At 40.6% G+C, this 17,230-nt stretch overlaps 1 protein-coding gene across 6 annotated transcripts in view; it reads left to right on the top strand.

Moving 5' to 3' along the window:
• Window positions 1-17,230, top strand: part of cpeb3 (cytoplasmic polyadenylation element binding protein 3) — a 105,975-nt gene that overhangs the window by 72,733 nt on the left and 16,012 nt on the right. For all 6 annotated transcript variants that reach the window (XM_041790182.1, XM_041790181.1, XM_041790180.1 and 3 more), the window contains one exon: window positions 2,295-2,384. In XM_041790182.1, coding sequence (XP_041646116.1) covers window positions 2,295-2,384 — 90 coding nt within the window. The remainder of the gene's footprint in view (window positions 1-2,294; window positions 2,385-17,230) is intronic.

The raw sequence follows: 17,230 nt of genomic DNA, 5'->3' as shown, positions 1-17,230 counted from the left end.
CAGAGTGGACGTTTTTGCAGTTTGAAGAAAAACCTTCAAAACAAGTAGTGTTCACAAGTAAGGGTTGAACATGAGGCCAACTGTATGTGACCAGAGTGGACATTGGTGCAAAGACAGAAGAATGCCCCTTGGAGCATTTTTGAAGTATAATGTTCACTGGCAAGGGATCAAGATAGCCGTGTTTCCACCAGGTGGTTCAGTTTGATTGAATATGGTTTGGTATGGCTCGGTACAGTAAACTTCAAATAGTTTGCGTTTCTACAGACACCCGTACCCTCACTTGGTGGGTGGACTGTAGGGGCTATGCATGTGATGTCACAGGGTGGCAAATCTCCACTGTTCTCGCCACTGATTGGCTTTTCAGACCAGCAAGGCCTCGTGCCGGTTTTGGTTTCAGAACCTAATTTTTAACCGGCCAGCGGAACCGAAAAATAGTTGATTTTTCCTTGCAAACCATGACATCATCAGGGGGCATGCAATATTCTAGGTTATGAAGATGAGTGGAAAATGGAGAAAAAGTGGTCTGATGAGGATACAGAATGTTTGGTTGTGGTACACCAGAAAGCACCAAGGTTCTGAGACTCCAGAACGGAGCCAGAGCCACTTGCCAGAACCAGAACCATGTCTGCCTGAAAGCACCATGAGTGGCAGACAGGATGAAGTGGTGACAGAAATCTGGGAGTAAACAGGAAACAGCTTACTTTCAGCTGTAAAGTGCCATCATTTTAATAACTACATCTTAAGGATGTTCACCCCGGTCAGTACAGACCCTCAGCTGATGGATAGTCATACATGAAACCATACGTTGACAAAGACAAAAGATAAAGCACAAGCATTTGGTTAAGGATGAATATAATCTGAACTCAACTCTATACTCCTTCCTCTTACCTTGAAGGAAAATGAAGACCTTAAATTTCAGCTGATCAAACTTACGATTGAATTGTATCAAAGGGGACAAGGCACTTAATGACAATGGATTATGTTTTATAGCTGTAATAGTTCCACAATCTCTGATTAACATGGCTGGTATTATAGGGAAGGACTATAAAAGCTTTCAAATCCATCAATATTTATCCCAGATTAAATAAAATAGCCTTTGTTAATTAACATGATTTCTTTTTGGTTAAATACTGACGTTATTTCAGTGAATGTTTCATGGAGTGAACACATCTGATGCCATGATAATTTTTCACATTAACAATGGACTAAAGTAGGATGTAAATAGGCTACAGCTTGGAGTTTTGCAAGCAGATTTAACAACACATAGTAATCTTTTTACAAATTACTTAAAGTAAAAAGAAGTAGATGAATCTCTACATTATGTAGAAACACAATCTAAAGCTTCATGATAACAAAACTTCATCACTGATTCAGTTTCACATCCATCACTGATGAACCAGGCTAATATGTGCCTTCAGGCTCTGCTTTGTATACATGAAATCAGGTCCAAATAAATGCCAGGAAAACCAATTTTTGGCCACATATCAATGTCCACAGTCCAGGAAACAGCATTGATCTCTGTCAAGTCCAGATATTCCTAATTTAAGAAGATATCAGTCTGGTCTTCTTCTGTTTTCACCCTCTCCTCATAGAGCAGACAGCTGTGTTTTGTAGCCCAGCTGAGCAGTCGTGTCATATGCTGAAAGTGACGTCAGTGCAAACCCTCTGTTGTGTTTGTGGCTCCTCCCCTTTTGGGATGGATAGGTAAGCTTAACACACCGATGGAAGGGTGCCAAAATAATCAGAAGGTGTAGGTCAGTTATTTGGGACCCTTTCCAAATTTTGATAATGGAAATGCAAATAAACGTGTATGGTGTCATACCAAAGTGATCCAGACCAGTCAGTGAAAACAACCATATAAGGCCAAATATTCTTGACCTTTGGCCTGACCTCCAAAACAGTTTATGTTGAGTCAGAGTGGACATTCATGTAAAGTTTAAAAGGGAATCTCTCCAAGCGCTTCTGGGATATTACAGTCACAATATTGGCCTAAACTGACAGCTGGATGGCTAAACAACAAAGAAAGAAAAGGAAAAGGAAACTGGTGGCAAGGTTAGAATTTTACAGCCTATCTGAGACAAGCAGTGTGCAAGACATGTGAAGAGGCTGGACAATTAGAAACAAATGAAATGTATCAAATTCCATGCTTCATTTGAGAAACAGACACTGAAGTGACAATAAAATACTGCAAAATAGTTATTTAACCATCCATATCTGTCCTGATTTTCACAGTTTGTGCATTGGTACTTTTAAAGTCATTAAGTGACGTGTGTGTGTCTTTTTCTTGTTTTTAGATGAGATCACCAACAGTTTCCGACGTTATGGACACCTGGTGGTCGACTGGCCCCACAAAGCTGAGAGCAAGTCCTACTTCCCCCCTAAAGGTAACAACACTTTCTCAGAGCATCATCTTCACTTTCCCATCATGCACCAATAAAAAACACCTCAGGGGCATTGTTATTTCAGAGCTGGCTAAAGAATCAGGTTACCTAGAACTCATGGCTCACGCAGGGCGAGCATGATGGAGTCTGTTTATCTGCGCTGCCCCCTGTGGTCATCTCTCAGAAAGACACACTCGGGATATACGACTCCATAACTGCCCAGCAGGAGTTATGACCCCAGAGCTGTTTGTTCCTGTGAGGTTCTGAGGAGTGTGAATGTTTGTCTCCTTCAGGCAGGTGATCAGAGAGCCTCCACCTCGCTGCTCTGGACTGGGAGCTGCTGTGTGTCATATTAGGAGAGCTATTAAAGACGCTCTGGAAATAACTATCATTCCACAGGCAGATGGTAATACGCTGCGTCTGGAGGACCTGTGAAAATCTCTGCCAGTTTCTCCCCCACTCTCATTTTTTCGGACGGATTATTTTGAACAGGCTCGGCTCTAATATCCAGCACCGGGAGGAAAAATGCAGCGTCCTTTTAGGGGAATGAATGAGCTTATGGCGGCCATGTAAGGGGAGGAGACATGAAGGAGGAGAGATCTACGTAAAATTCATCCTCCTGTCCTCTGCTCTAAAATATTCTGTTTATGACACACTCTCCATATTAACTGACATGCAAGCTTTGGGCAGATGCCCGCTCACGGAGCTCTAATGGCTTCAGGGTTGAGAGCAAGTGCACATCTGTGACTGTGTGAGTTACAGATGTTGGATTAGCATCAGAAGGTCACCGTCCTCTCGTCGCGTTAAACGCCCGTCCAAACCTGACTGAATGGAAGTTAGTCGTCACTTTCCGCCCTGCTTCATATTAAAATTTGTCCGTACAGTTCTTAAAGTGTTTTTAATTCAGCGGTGACTCATTTTGTGGCTCAGAGGGAACAAACTTATTTTGTTCTTGGAGTGGAAGTAGGAACAGGGATTACCTAACTGTTCTCTGTGCTCCTATGTGTTTACAGCTTAAATCATTTTACCTACATTTTCTGTTTCATATTTCTCTGAAGAATCTGATCATGGATGATCCACCTGGAAACCTTTTGCCTTTAAAGATTATGTTGACATACCACTCTTATTTGCCTCTTCATTAGGGACACCTGCTCAAGTTCCCATTAAGGCAAACATCTAATCAGCCAATCACATGGCAGCAACCAATACATACAGGCATACAGACATGGAAAAAATGATATGCTAGAGGGCAAACTGAGCATCTGAATAGACAGAAAGGTGATTAAGTCTTTCTGAAAATCTCAAGGTTACTGGTAGCTTTTATATTGTTTAAGCCAAAGCCATAAAAACGGTTTGTGTTTACATGCATTGGCCACTTTATTAGGAACACCTAGCTAGTCAGAAACAGTATTCAGTTTTTTTGGCTGTGGTGTTCAAATGATGTTCAACTTACACTAAGGGGCCCAGTATGTACCAGGATAATATCCCCTACACCCTTGAATCACCACAACTAGCCTGAACCACTGATACAATGATGGATCCATGTCTTCATGTTGTTTCCACCAAATTCTAACCCTACCATTTGAATGTCACAGCAGAAATCCAGACTCATCAGACCAGGCATTATGTTTTAGTGAGCCTGTTTGAATTGTAGCCTCAGTTTCCTGTTCTTAGCTGACAGGAGTGGCACCATGTGTGGCCTGCTGCTGCTGTAGCCCATCTGTTTCAAGGTTTAACGTCATGTGCTTTGTAAGATGATCCTCTGCATACTTTGGTTTTATCGTTTGGTTATCTAGGTTATTGTTGCTCTTCTATCAGCTCAAACCAGTCTGGTTATTCTTGTCTACCTTCAACAAGACATTTTGGCCCAGAGAACTGACACTCACTTTGGGCTTTTCCATTACATCGAGTGACTTGGCTCTACTTGGTTTGACATGTTTTAGCTGCACTGTGAATGCTGACATTAGACCACCACTGTTAAAGAGTAGGATGCAAGTTGCAACCAGCAAACTGCTTTAAGGTAACCACAGCACACTTGGAGGTTGGGCTAGCTCGCTTGGGCCCTGCTCCACAGCAGAACCATTCTAAGCACGGCTCAGCACAGCCAAACTGTTGGTGGAAAAGTAAATCAGCACGGCTTGGTTTGGATCAGCGCAGCCAAAAGTCATAGCTGAAAAGCCTCAACTGGGTATTTTCTCTTTTTTGGACCATTCTCTTTAAACCCTAGAGCAGCTTTTTTACTTGGAGCCCTCTCTCCCCGGCCTCTCACTTGTATCTGAGAAAAGCCAAGACCTCCCAAGCACCCATACAAAAAAGGGATGCATTGGTGTCTAAAATTAACATAATTTTTTTTTTTTTATTAAAAAAACCCACATAAAAACAGGTCCTTCCACATTTTCTCACCAAAGGTGTCAACTATTTAGTGTTTACCACAATTTTAGTTATTATGGTCAAATGTAACTTGGACAATCTCAGAGCAGACAAAGCCCCCTGAGATCTTTGGCACCCCCTAAGGGGATCTCAGACCCCAGGTTGGGCACCGATGCCTGAGAGATCTTTGTCAAACATATTTGACATTTACATTTTGGACTGCCTCTGATGGAAAACCTAAAACAGTCCAAAGTGGCTTTTTGACTGCAGGAACTTTCCCCGGGAACTAGAGGCCTTTTGAGGAAGTCTGTAGGAATCAGGTTCTAAATTGAGTTCTGTGGTAGAAGCGGCACTGAAGAGTCCCTGCTTGGGGGGCAGTACTTTCCAAAAGCTCAAGTATGGGGGCGGAGGCTGTATTGCTGAATGGTTTCACATCTCATTTTCACCCAGCTCATTTGCATTTTAATAGCTGACAAACATTTATTTTTGGCTCTAACCAGTTTTTAGAGCTAAAGCTTTTCAGAGTGATGAAACATCTCCATCAACATTAGTTAAGTCCAGCTGTGTTTGGTTCTAGTTTTAGATAACCTTGAAGACAGTAAATTTACACAAGACATTTAATAAGGTAAGACATAATAGATCATAGAGACTGTGTCAGTCCTTACTCAGACTGTTCATTACAATACATCCTTTATGAGATTATTTTCCTTTTCTTGATTGGACGGCTGAAGAGAGACAGGAAACCTGGGAAGAGAGAGTGAGGGAAGACAAGTACCAGGGCTGGGATCAGGAATCAGTCCTACAACTAGTGCAATAAGGACTTTAGTCCTTGTACATGGGCGCCTGCTACACCAACCAAGCCAAACTTGAATTCACAATACATTCAAGTAGAAACAAAAAAGTGTAAATCTCAAAAATCTAACTATCATTAACACTATAAATACAGCTTCTGCTATGAATCCGACAACTCCATTCGATCTATTGAACAGTAGATCCTCGACTTCTAAACCATTTTAAGTGAAGGTTCATACAGGTCAGAGTCATGGTAGGGATTTACCATGACTTCCTTAGACCTGGCCGTGTCAGGATGCCTGATATGCATAACCTTCCCAGGAATTTAAGCCCCACTGGAAATGCAGACAAAAAAATGGGCCCCAAGAACTATTTAATTGCTTCAAGAGAAGTCCCTGGAACTAAAAGTTATAGGTAATCTGGTTGATGAAGTAGCCCGATGCAGCATACTTTTACAGCTCATGTAAAAGTCATGAAGTCATGTTTGATAATGTGCATTTCTCTGAAATCTCATGCCTGTGGAATCTCAAGTCCTTTCTACTAAAAGAAGATGTGTGGTCTTTTAGTCTGGCCGGATCATCATGTGGTCTTTTGGTGGATTAAAATGTCTGGGCTCTTTCATTTTTTTATATGTGACCGGGTCAATAAGAGACAGGAACACACTAAATACATTTTTATGTGGGTCTTTATTCCCGACTGTACTTACATAAGAACAGCGTTAAATTTTTGAATTGAGAACTGTAGGATTTCACAGTAGTCACTGTATGGCACAGTTATCTTGCATTTCTCTTTCAAAATAAATTCTTAAAGCTTTTAATCTGAATCTTGACTGACAACAGTAGTTGATAGACAACACTAATGAATAGACAACGCTAAATAGACAGTAACTGTGAACAGTAATTAATAGACAGTAACTGTAAATAGACAACAGTAGTGGCTCACTTCTAGACAAAGAAAGCAAAAATATAATTTGCATTAATACATTTCCTGAGCCACCAAACTCACAGTTTTCTCAGTAACCTCACAAAAGTGCATTATTTTAATGTAACTTCACAGTGCATTAATGAACAAAATTGTGCAAATACTCCTTTAACAGTACGAACAATTTTACATGAGGAGAAAATACATTTAACAGAAAAAAGAACTCGCTTTCACCGCAATGTGTAGTCTGCACTCAAAGACACACACCTCTGGAACAACTCGACATATCTCCCCTCTAAATCAGGCAAAAGTACGCAAAAATGCACATATTGTGGCAAAGTTAGTATATAACTCAGTTTTCTTTGACTTCTACCAAAAAAAGTTAGAACTGACCACTCACGCTGCCCTGCTGCTCAGTCTTTTCCCTTAGTGCGGCAGCCATGACACACACACTTTCTCAATCTACAAAAATCGTCAGGATAACAGAATCATCACTCATCAGCCTTGCTGTGCAAACGTTAGCAATACTTCATCTACCGATAATGACGCATATCTTTGGATTACATTAATGTTTACAGCTATATTTCTCTTCTACATGGACAATATACACACCTCAGAAGTCCAACTTTTCACGGTCATTCTGTTTACGTCTCCTGCGTGCATCTAAAGTCTCATGAGAACTCCGTGCTCTCGCGGGTCTAGCCCTGCTTGGCTCTTAAAGGGACAGTGCTACCTCAATGAGGAGCAGCAGCTCTTAGAGTGATAATGATTAGAATCTAACATTTAGGTTATTGAAACAGTATTTTAAACGGTCTCTAGTTTACCCGGCTACATATATCAGTTCAGATATAAAACTGCCTCGTGAATAGCCAGTGTAAGGACAGGGAAAGACTTTTAGTGTGGATTTTTAACCAAGAGGAAGTCACAATATCATCCAATTTGATTTCTTAAGTGTGAATGAATATTGATTGGTTAGTTCTTAAAGGTCCTCGAGCTTGCACTGAGCTGGGTAAAACTTCATTTTCCTTTGATGCCCCAAGCTCATGAAACACCCTCCAACGAACTCTAAACATTGAAGTCCTACCCTCTCCTGCAGAGTTTAGGACCTTGGTTTCTAGTCACTTTGTTTCCAATTGTTATTGTTTTGACTGTTTTCTACGGGTTTTAACTGATTATATTTGACTGTAGTTTTTCCCTGCTTGTTCTAATGTGCTTGCAACCTTGACAACATTGGAAATTAAGGGAACCTCAGTGTTCTTTTGAGAATAAATAAAGGTTTAATTTGAACTGAATATTCTTTCCCAGCTGGGCACACAAAATAACAGAGTAAAGTTTGTTTGTGCTGCCTTAAAATGAGACTAGGGTTGTCCTGAACAAAAACTCCATACATCTCTAACACAGCCTTCATGATAGTCTCACTCCTCACTCATAAAATGGTGACAGACAAACTTTGGTCACAGCTGCACAGACACTCTCCGAGCATCAGACACCACTGTGGGCAAAAAGCCTGAAATGTTGTGAGCTATTTCTGCCCGTGATTGTGGAAAGGAGGAGGAGGAGGAGGAGGAGGAGGAGGAGATGACGCTGCAGTTTGACTGCTGGGAGCTATAAATCGTACAAATGTTAATGCTCACGTCACACTGCAGCAACAGCATGTCAGACATGTTTGAAGGCTTTAAAAGGTTAAAAGTAAAAATTTTCTTCACGTGGCAGCCAGTCATTATCCGCTCTAATAAAACACAGTGTACCAAAACTTACATGCAAACAGTCTTTACTGTGAATAGCAGGCTCTGCAGGAGTCGCAGTGTGATTATCATCAGACCTCATTTTCTGTCCTCTCTCCCTCCTCCTGTGTTGGGATTACATCCAGTGAGTGACTTCTTCTAATTGGGATCATTAGTTCTGCCTGATTTCCTCGTCCTCTGCCCGATCACTGACTTCTCTCCAAAATGCTCCAAAGCCTCGAGGCCTGTGTTAGTTTTAGGAGAGCAGATGTTTGTGTCCCCCTGCATCCGTCCTGCAGAGCATCTCCCTCCTCTTCTCCTTTCCACTTCTCATCTTCATTTCTGTTCTTCGTCCTCTTCCTCATCATCTGTTTGATAGTGGTATACATTAGTAAAGAATAAAGTAGCATTCACTTCCTCTTCTTAATTCAACATTTTCATGTTATCTCTTTTGTATTTGGCTTCTTCTTTCTTTTTATCATCAGTTTTTACAACTTCTTTGTCTTCTGAATGTTTCTTTTCCTAGTGTAATGTTTTACCTGTTGCTCTTGTCCTTCCTCTGGTTGCCATGGTGGGCAGTAAATCAGTATCAGTATTGCCACTGGTAAAATTCTGCCACAGAATAGATTTTTGCAGCACTGTCATCACTATATTACTGTAAATGCATGTTCTGTGTTTTGATGGAGCATATGAAGTATAGGCAACTAATAGTTAGCATAGCAGAGTGATATGTGACAGACAACAGCTCAGTCTGAGTTCACTTATCAGCACGTTTCCCCCAACATTAAAGAGCAGCCAGGTAACAAGCCAATCATCAACAGCTTGTGTCTGTTGTGTTGAGGTAAAGTAGAGTAATAAAGTAAGATGTGTGTTCTGGAGAGAGCTTTAAAACAAGCTGTGTGCTGCAATGGATCAACTCAGTTTGTCAAGTCCAGCGCTGCAGTGATTTGTATAATAGCATATTAAATGACTGTTCATAGATGTGTTTAAACTGATCACTAAGCAAGAGAGTGTGGCATCCTTGGTATCAACGCGGTTGCTCCATACACTCACTGGTACCTCTGCTAAAACTAAGTTACAGAAAGTCAATGCTAAACACACTACTAATACCAAGTTCTTCACAATAAAGTCAAAGTTGTTCTCTAGTGCTTTTATTGTGAGTGTCCACGCTCACTCACAGGAGAAGTGGTGTTCTCAGTAGCAGCTTGTCACAACCCAGAAGTAGAGAAATAAAACTTAAAACTACATGTAAAGTTAAAGACATGAACACAGAGAGACTCGAATTTTCTTTTACGATTATATGATTAGAGTTTAGAATGCTATCACATCAGGTTAAGTGTGCAAAAGTTGTCATGTATTTACAGTAAAAGATTTAGAAGCTCGGGTTAAGATTAGACTGTTTTCATCATGTGATTAGTCCTGCCTCTGTAATAAAACATGAGGAATTATGAAGCATTTAGCCATTTATTGCTATTACTCTGTTAAAGCAGTTGTCACTAGCAGTGTTGGATATACAGCATTCTAATTTGCTTGGTCATTGTGTGAAAGGGCGCTTAATCTCTTTTGTCCTCAACCTTAACTTGCCTTTTTGGTCAACATCATCTTTTTTGTTTTCATTGTCTTTTTTAGGCCCTACTCTTAGTTTCATCTTTTATTTGTCCCTCTCCTTTTCTCTGTTTTCTCTCCCCTCCCAGGATAAGCCACAGTGAGCTGTCTGTGTGTTTATGTTATGTGACAGAGTTACAGCGTTCTGTAGATTTAGTTCTCCCTCTCCTTCTTCTCGTGGGACACATATTAAACACAGAGCGTCTGCTTCATACATGCTTTCACATAAAATTTTCTTCAGACATTTGGAGCGAGCATCGTTTCCTTTCCTTCCTCCATCTCTCGTGTTTCTATGACAGTGTTTGGCCACTTCATTTCTCGGTCATTTTCTCTCCGTGCCCTCGTCTGCGTGGAATAAATCTGTGGACACATGTCTGAAAAGATAAGCCTGGATTTAAATGTCACTATTAAAGCCAGAGAGAAACGCACACACTCTCTCCAACTGTGCTAGCTGAGTGTATCGGCTTGTCTCGGGTTGGATTTCAGCGAAGTGAACACAACTTTGAGCTGATGAGGTCATGGAGAGAACAGGAGAGCGATGTGGGACTCTGATACAGCAGTGGAAACATGTTTGTGTACGAATTAGTGACAGAGTGGACAGGATCAGATCCAAAGACACAACTGTGATATGTCAGTGATGAAAAGTTTCTGCTTGCATCAGATACAGCACAGTCCAAAATGGCTCTAGCACTCACCATAGGGTTTATTCATCTTGATTTCTTCCTTGCCTACCTCTGCACATTTCTACTGTTAGATTTCCATGTCAAAGCTGGGCACAGAAAATCTGGAGCATGCTCAGAATGCCTTGGCACGTTTGGGTCTGATTAAGTTGTGCACGAGTAAATCAACCCCCAACCAGAGTCAGTGCATTTGCATGCTGAAATCAAGTTTAACCTCCGCTACAGTAGATGGCGATATGCCCCTTTTCAGCTGACCCATTGAACCAGCAGCTAATAGGTTGAATACCAAACTGTGAAAACTAGGAAATTTTTGCACCTCTTTAAATTTCGTACACACTTTATACCAGGGACTCTGACCATCAAGAGGGTTTGAAGTTATTCTCACTGCCAAAGGGCAGAGGTAAAGCAATACTTATAACATATCTATTAAAGTTCCCATTTTTCAAGATCTTTTTGGGGGCTTTTCTATGCCTCTTTAGACAGATGACGATAGTGAATAGTCAGAAACAGGGATGAGACAGCAGGGAAAGACCTGCAAAAAAGGAGGTACAGGCCAGACCCAAAACCAGGATGCCTGTGCGTATGGGGCGTAGCTCAATCAACAAGCCTTCTGCCCCCCAAGATTTAGATAGTTACGCTAAAATGGAATATAAATGCTTCATTTAATTAGCTGAACAAAGAATAAAAGCAATATGAGCTACTTTTTTCCAGTAATGAACTGAATATGTATAAGCTGTTCAGGTATATTTCACTAAATTTTCAGTTTGCATTTAGAAATGCTGTAGATGCTTTAAAGTTTAACAGAAACAATAACAAATGATGTTTGTATTTTTGTACAAAAAAATGAATGTATACCAGTAATTAAAGATTATAGAGGAAATACTTATTACCCTTTAAACAGAGCCACATTTGTAAGAAACGTGCATTCATGGGATGGGCAGCAGAGCTTAGTATGTTGGTTTCACCCATAAAAAATTTGCCAAATCTTCTCTGCCAATGCCAAAGAGCTTATTCTGCCATTGACTCTTGTTTGATGTTTGGTGGATTGGATGATTGAAGTTTGAAGAAACAAGACATATTGGCAATTTAACAATATTTTTATTTAATAAACAGGAGCCTCAGTGGCGTGTGTTTTCATCTTGGAGGATAGAGTTCAGTCCCAGACTGTGTAGATATGGGATTGCCACAGGTTGAAGAAGTCTCATCTGCATCTCTGCATTGGGATTGCCTCTTATGATGACAAGCCTTGTTTTTCCAGTTAGGGAAATGACGCCCCACTCCATCACACTGCCTCCACCAAAAGATGTTACTCCATCTGTGCAGCAATCAGCATAAGGTTCTCCGCGTCATCTCCACACCTGCTTGCTTTTTTCAGTGCACATCTTTCTGACACAAGCCCAAATGCGCCTGATGGTTCATGACTGGTTCTGGATACTCTGGGCAGAGAGCTGCCAGTTACATCATCCTGTAACCCTTGAGTGCAAATCCTTAAAGGTGACCCTACAGTTCCTAACTGCTTACAAGGTGAGGATACAGTCTTCTTCGGGTATTGTCTTCTTGGACGGCCACTTCATGGCCAGTCTCTGCCATCCTATGTTATATGGAACTTGGCTTTCAGTTTGGAGATGGTACTAGGGCTCAGTTTAGATAATTCAGCAACTTGGTATTGCAGAATACCAGCTTGAAGTTTCCCTATCTCACAGGCCCTATCCTGATCAGTCAAATGCGTCATGTTGATTCTTCGAGCAGACATACAGTCCCCTCCAAAAGTATTGGGACGGCGGGCCCAAGTCCTTTATTTTTGCTGTAGACTAAAAACATTCTGATTTGACGTCAGAAAATGAATATGAGACAAGAGTTTAACATTTCAGTTTTTATTTCCAGGTATTTACATCTGGATCCAATGACTCACTTTGAAGATAGCACTCTTTTTTAAACCCACCCATTTTTCATGTGAGCAAAAGTATTGGAACATATGACTGACAGGTGTGTTGTGCTGCCCAGGTGAGTCCAATGACATTGATTATTCAAACAGTAAATAGCACTGTATTTTCGCGCTAAGTTTCAGATTTGAGTTTTGCCTTTGGAGACTGCATTTATAGTTAGTGGTGTAACCAACCAGAGAGCTGTCTATGAGTCAAAAACAAGCAATTGTGAAGCTGAGAGAAGATGGGAAATCCATCAGAGCCATTGCACAAACATTGGTTATAGCCACTACAACCATTTGGAATGTGCTAAAGAAGGAAGAAACCACTAGTGTATTAAGTAACAGATTTTGAATGGGTAGACCAAGGAAAACAGCATCAGCTGATGACAGAAACATTGTGAGAGCTGTGAAGAGAGGCCCTAAAACAACTGTTAGTGACATCAGCAACAACCTCTAGAGGACAGGAGTGAAGGTATCACCATCTACTGTTCACAGAAAACTTCATGAACTAAAGTACAGAGGCTACACCAGAAGATACAAACCACTCTTTAGCAAGAAGAACAGGAAGGCCAGGCTGGAACTTGCCAAAAAGTACAGAGACCACCCTCCAACCTTCTGAACAAAGTTTTTTGGACCGATGAGACAAAGATGAACCTTTACCAAAGTGATGGAAAAGCTAAAGTTTGGAGAAAGAAAGGATCTGCTCATGATCCCAAACATACAAGCTCATCTGTGAAACACAGTGGAGGTAATGCCATGGCTTGGGCTTGCATGTCTTCTTCTCAGAGGGGATTATTAATCTACATTAATGATGTAACACATGATGGTAGCAGAAATGAAGTCAGAAGTCTACAGAAACATTTTGTTTGCCAATTTAAGGAAAGATGCAATCAAACTGAGTGGGAGATCCTTCATCATGCAGCAAGATAAAGACCCAAAAAACTCTACCAAAATAACAAAGGAGTTCATCAGGGGCAAGAAGTGGAAGGTTTTAGACTGGTCAAGTCAGTCTCCAGGCTTAAACCCTGTAGAGCACTTAACCTGCTAAAGAGGAGACTGAAGGGAGAAACCCCCCAAAACAAACAACAACTGAAAGAGGCTGCAGTGAAAGCCTGGAAAAGCATCACCTAACTAAATGTCAAGTCTTTCTCACTTTAATCTATTTAAAGTCTCTCTGTTCCAATACTTTTGCTCACCTAGAAATTTGGTGTTCCGTTACAAATAAAGCTATCTCCTTAGTTGTCCAATCCAGATGTAAACACCTGGAAATGAAAGCTGAAATGTTGATCTCTTGTCCCATGTCATCTTTTTGTGTCAAACCAAAATGTTTTCAGTCTACAGCAAAAATGAAGATTTTTGGCACTTGGGGTAACCAGAAGCTAAAAACAACAGTCAATAGCTACAGCAAAATAAGCTGCTTGGCTATGTCAGAGAAGATTTTGCATGGGTACAGCCCACATACTCCACATACTCAACTCTGCTGCTCATCCCACAGCGCATGCTCCTTACAGATGTGGCACCACTTAAAAGGAAATAACAGGAAATAAAAGGTATTAGATTTATTGCCAAAAATCATTGTTACAAAAAACAAATCTACCAAATGCAATTTTCCTAACTTTTTTCTGCTAAGTTTATTGAAAATGTTCTTTAACATTTTGAAATCTAGTGAACATATAGAAGACAACAATTTGATAAAGCCAACATATCTTAACATGCAGGGTACATTTCTAAGTAGTTGATGAAATCGAAGGCAGGCAGCTATCCTGCATATTATTCTCATAGATTCCAAGTTCAAAGTCTGTTGTGGAAATGGCAGAATAAATGCAGAACCTTTTTGTTTAATAAAGGTTTGATTGAGGTTCATACATGCAAGAGTAAATCAGTTTCCAGCTGCATTTTCAAAGAGTGTTACCTCGACTTCAAAGATTTATTTAGTACATTTTAATTTTCATCAACGTATTGTAAAAAGTCCAGTCTAAGTCAGACAGAAAATAATTTGATTTTTTTCGAATTGCATGTCAATATACTGACTCATGCATGTGAAAGACACACATCAAGATCAAGGTTCAACATGAGTTTAGTCATCCTGGTTCAGTGTAAAGATTTCAGGCTAAATGTGGGCCATAGATGGGTTCATCTGTGTCATACATGGGTCAAAAATTCATCACTATCTGTTAACTCTGTCTGACTTTTTGCATGGTTTTTAACTTTCTGTCAGAGTTCAAACAACTGCAGCTTTATGTCTGCCTCAACATATCGTATATCCTCTCTATAACTCTGTGTATGGCACTCATTCATGCTGCTTTCCCACCTTTTCTCACTTTTTTCCCCTCTCTCTTTCCATCCCTCTCTCCCTCCCTTCCTCTCTCCGTCTCTCCTGCCCTGGGTCATGGAACACGTTGTTCCCGGCCTCAGACTGTACGAGCTGCTGGCTAACTCTGCCTTTTCATGCTGTTTTTTTATGTGCCAGACTGCAGTTGTTTTTTCCTTGGAGGGGGCATGTCAGTGCTAAACCACATGATTTCACCCAGTGACAAACCCTCTTTATGTAACATAGCAGAATAGAGAGAGATGGGGGACTTATGTCGGGTGATGATGAGGCGTGTGGAGGAAGATGACGATGCACAAAATCCTCTTAAAGTGGAGGCAGCTGCAGAGAGCGTCAGCTCTGTGTTACAGAGACAGAGATTAGCTTCAATTAAAGCAGCTGATTGTACTTTAGTTTTTCCATTATGAACATTTAGTCACAGCTTGTCATTGGAGGAAACATCATTTCCCTACTGAGAATACGAGTCGAATACTTTATTTCTAAAGTGCTTAAAATAAGAATGGCAACAAACTGTTAATTAGTGCAAGAATCAGAGGTTGCTTTGCATAAAAGAAGACAAAAACAATCTTCTACTGTTGTATTAGAGAAAGAAAACTCTGATAGTGATCCAAAGAGACACAAAGTAATGTTTTTATCCCTTCCCCCCATCTTTGCTGCCTACACATCGTATCCAATATCTTAACAATTTGTTGTTTGATTTAATATTTCACACATTTATTTCATGAGAAAGGGGCATAAGAGAGTACTGTGTCCTTGCAAGCCTTCAAATAAACCCCTGCACACTCTCCAACTTGCAAACCTACATTTTCCTACATTTGTCTTGGAGCCACTTTTTGTACTTTTGCATGATAAATGTCGAGTCCATGAGATGCTACCTGCTCTGCAGCATAGTTAGGAGTGCATTTAACCTTTTAATGAGTATGGTTTGTCAATGAGATTGTATCTTTTTGACTCGTTTGCACCATTTTAGAAGGTTCAAAGCCACACAACCCTTTTGTAAACCATACTCGAAATATTTATGCACATGTGCAAGAACATTTAATGAGTGAATGTCTAACAGCAAAGTAGGACACATATCCTTGTAACGTGCTGTTTAACATGTACAGGTAGAAGTGCTTTATTGAAGGACAGCTTGCTTTTATCGGGATGATAAAGCATGTGTTTTGTCTCATGCCAGATTTGAGCCCATTTTTATATCAGTTTGTTGCAACATGGAAAATAATTCATCCATCTTTGGCCTAACCAGCTATGTCATTGTGTTGTTAAAACCAAGTCTAATCTTTTCTTTTATTTCATGAATAATTCCATCTTAATAAGTACTAGCTATCTGGGACCAAACGGAACAACCACTCGCACCAACAAGATTTTTATTCTTCTCCCAATGCAGCACTCCAATTTAGAGCTCAGAATAAGTTTTAAAATGAGAGGAGAAACTGCAAAAAAGGTTCACTTAAGGAAAAAAAGAACCTTCCGTTCTTCAAGGGTACAGGCCTGAATAATTTTCATTCTGTTAATGTCCCTTTTTATTTATTCAAGTCTTGGTTTAGAAAAGTTGTGTGAAGATTTAGTGCCACAGTCAGCACTTATAGAAACCTAACTTTCAGAGTGTCGATTGCTGCTAGATTGCAAAAGTTGACTCCCACTTTCCTCAGTAGAATCAGGACATTATTTTTTAAACACCTCCATCTCCTTTTAAAACGAGATATTACTAAGAAAACAGAAACAATGTAACTGAATCCTGTTGGTCGAAGATGGTAGAGCCAGAATTTGGTGTAAACATCGCAAGAGCATGAATGTATCCTGCCTTGTGTTAGCACTTCAGGCTGCTGGTGGTGGTGTAGTGGTGTAGGGCAGTGTTAATTTTATCAAACTGAACTGCAACCAAAAATGTTAGTCAACTACCTGTTTTCCAGGAGGAAGATCGGCCAGGTGGCCGAATACTTTAGTCCATGTAGTGTACTTTAAAAGCATATTTTTCTTGAGTATTGTTGCAGGCTAGCAAAATGTACCTAATAAAGTGGCCTTTGTACTTATAAATCTATTTCTAATGTTTATGATGATCTTAAATGTCGGAGTCATCTGTCCGTTCCACTGAAGCAGTTTCCACCTCTCATTAACCTGTAGAACTGTCTGCTGATAGAGACAGACATCTGTGAGACACAGCGGCCATCACCGCAAGGGGCAGGACAGAAGCACATCACTGTGACAGCGGACATCTCTCTTAGACACATACAGTCATTTAAGTGCAGCCAAACACTCACTGTCACACAAACATCATCACACGCTGCAGCAGCAGTGGTTTCAGACCTCATGACGGCACACTTGAATGCTTTTTTCCATCTCACCTTCTCTGCTCGCCACCTTTTCAATCTTTTGTTTTATTCCAGCTCACGCCCTCCTCCCTCCCTCCTCTCTCCCAGCCCTAAACACACACTCTGGCTCGGACCTACCCACATACCACAGCCGACTGCCGAGTCAGGCTTTATTCCTCCTCTCAGCTC

This window comes from Cheilinus undulatus, linkage group 6 (genome assembly GCF_018320785.1).
Source record: "Cheilinus undulatus linkage group 6, ASM1832078v1, whole genome shotgun sequence".
NCBI lineage: Eukaryota > Metazoa > Chordata > Actinopteri > Labriformes > Labridae > Cheilinus > Cheilinus undulatus.
Note: the sequence above shows the minus strand (reverse complement) of the source record. Positions and strands in the feature narration are given on the sequence as shown.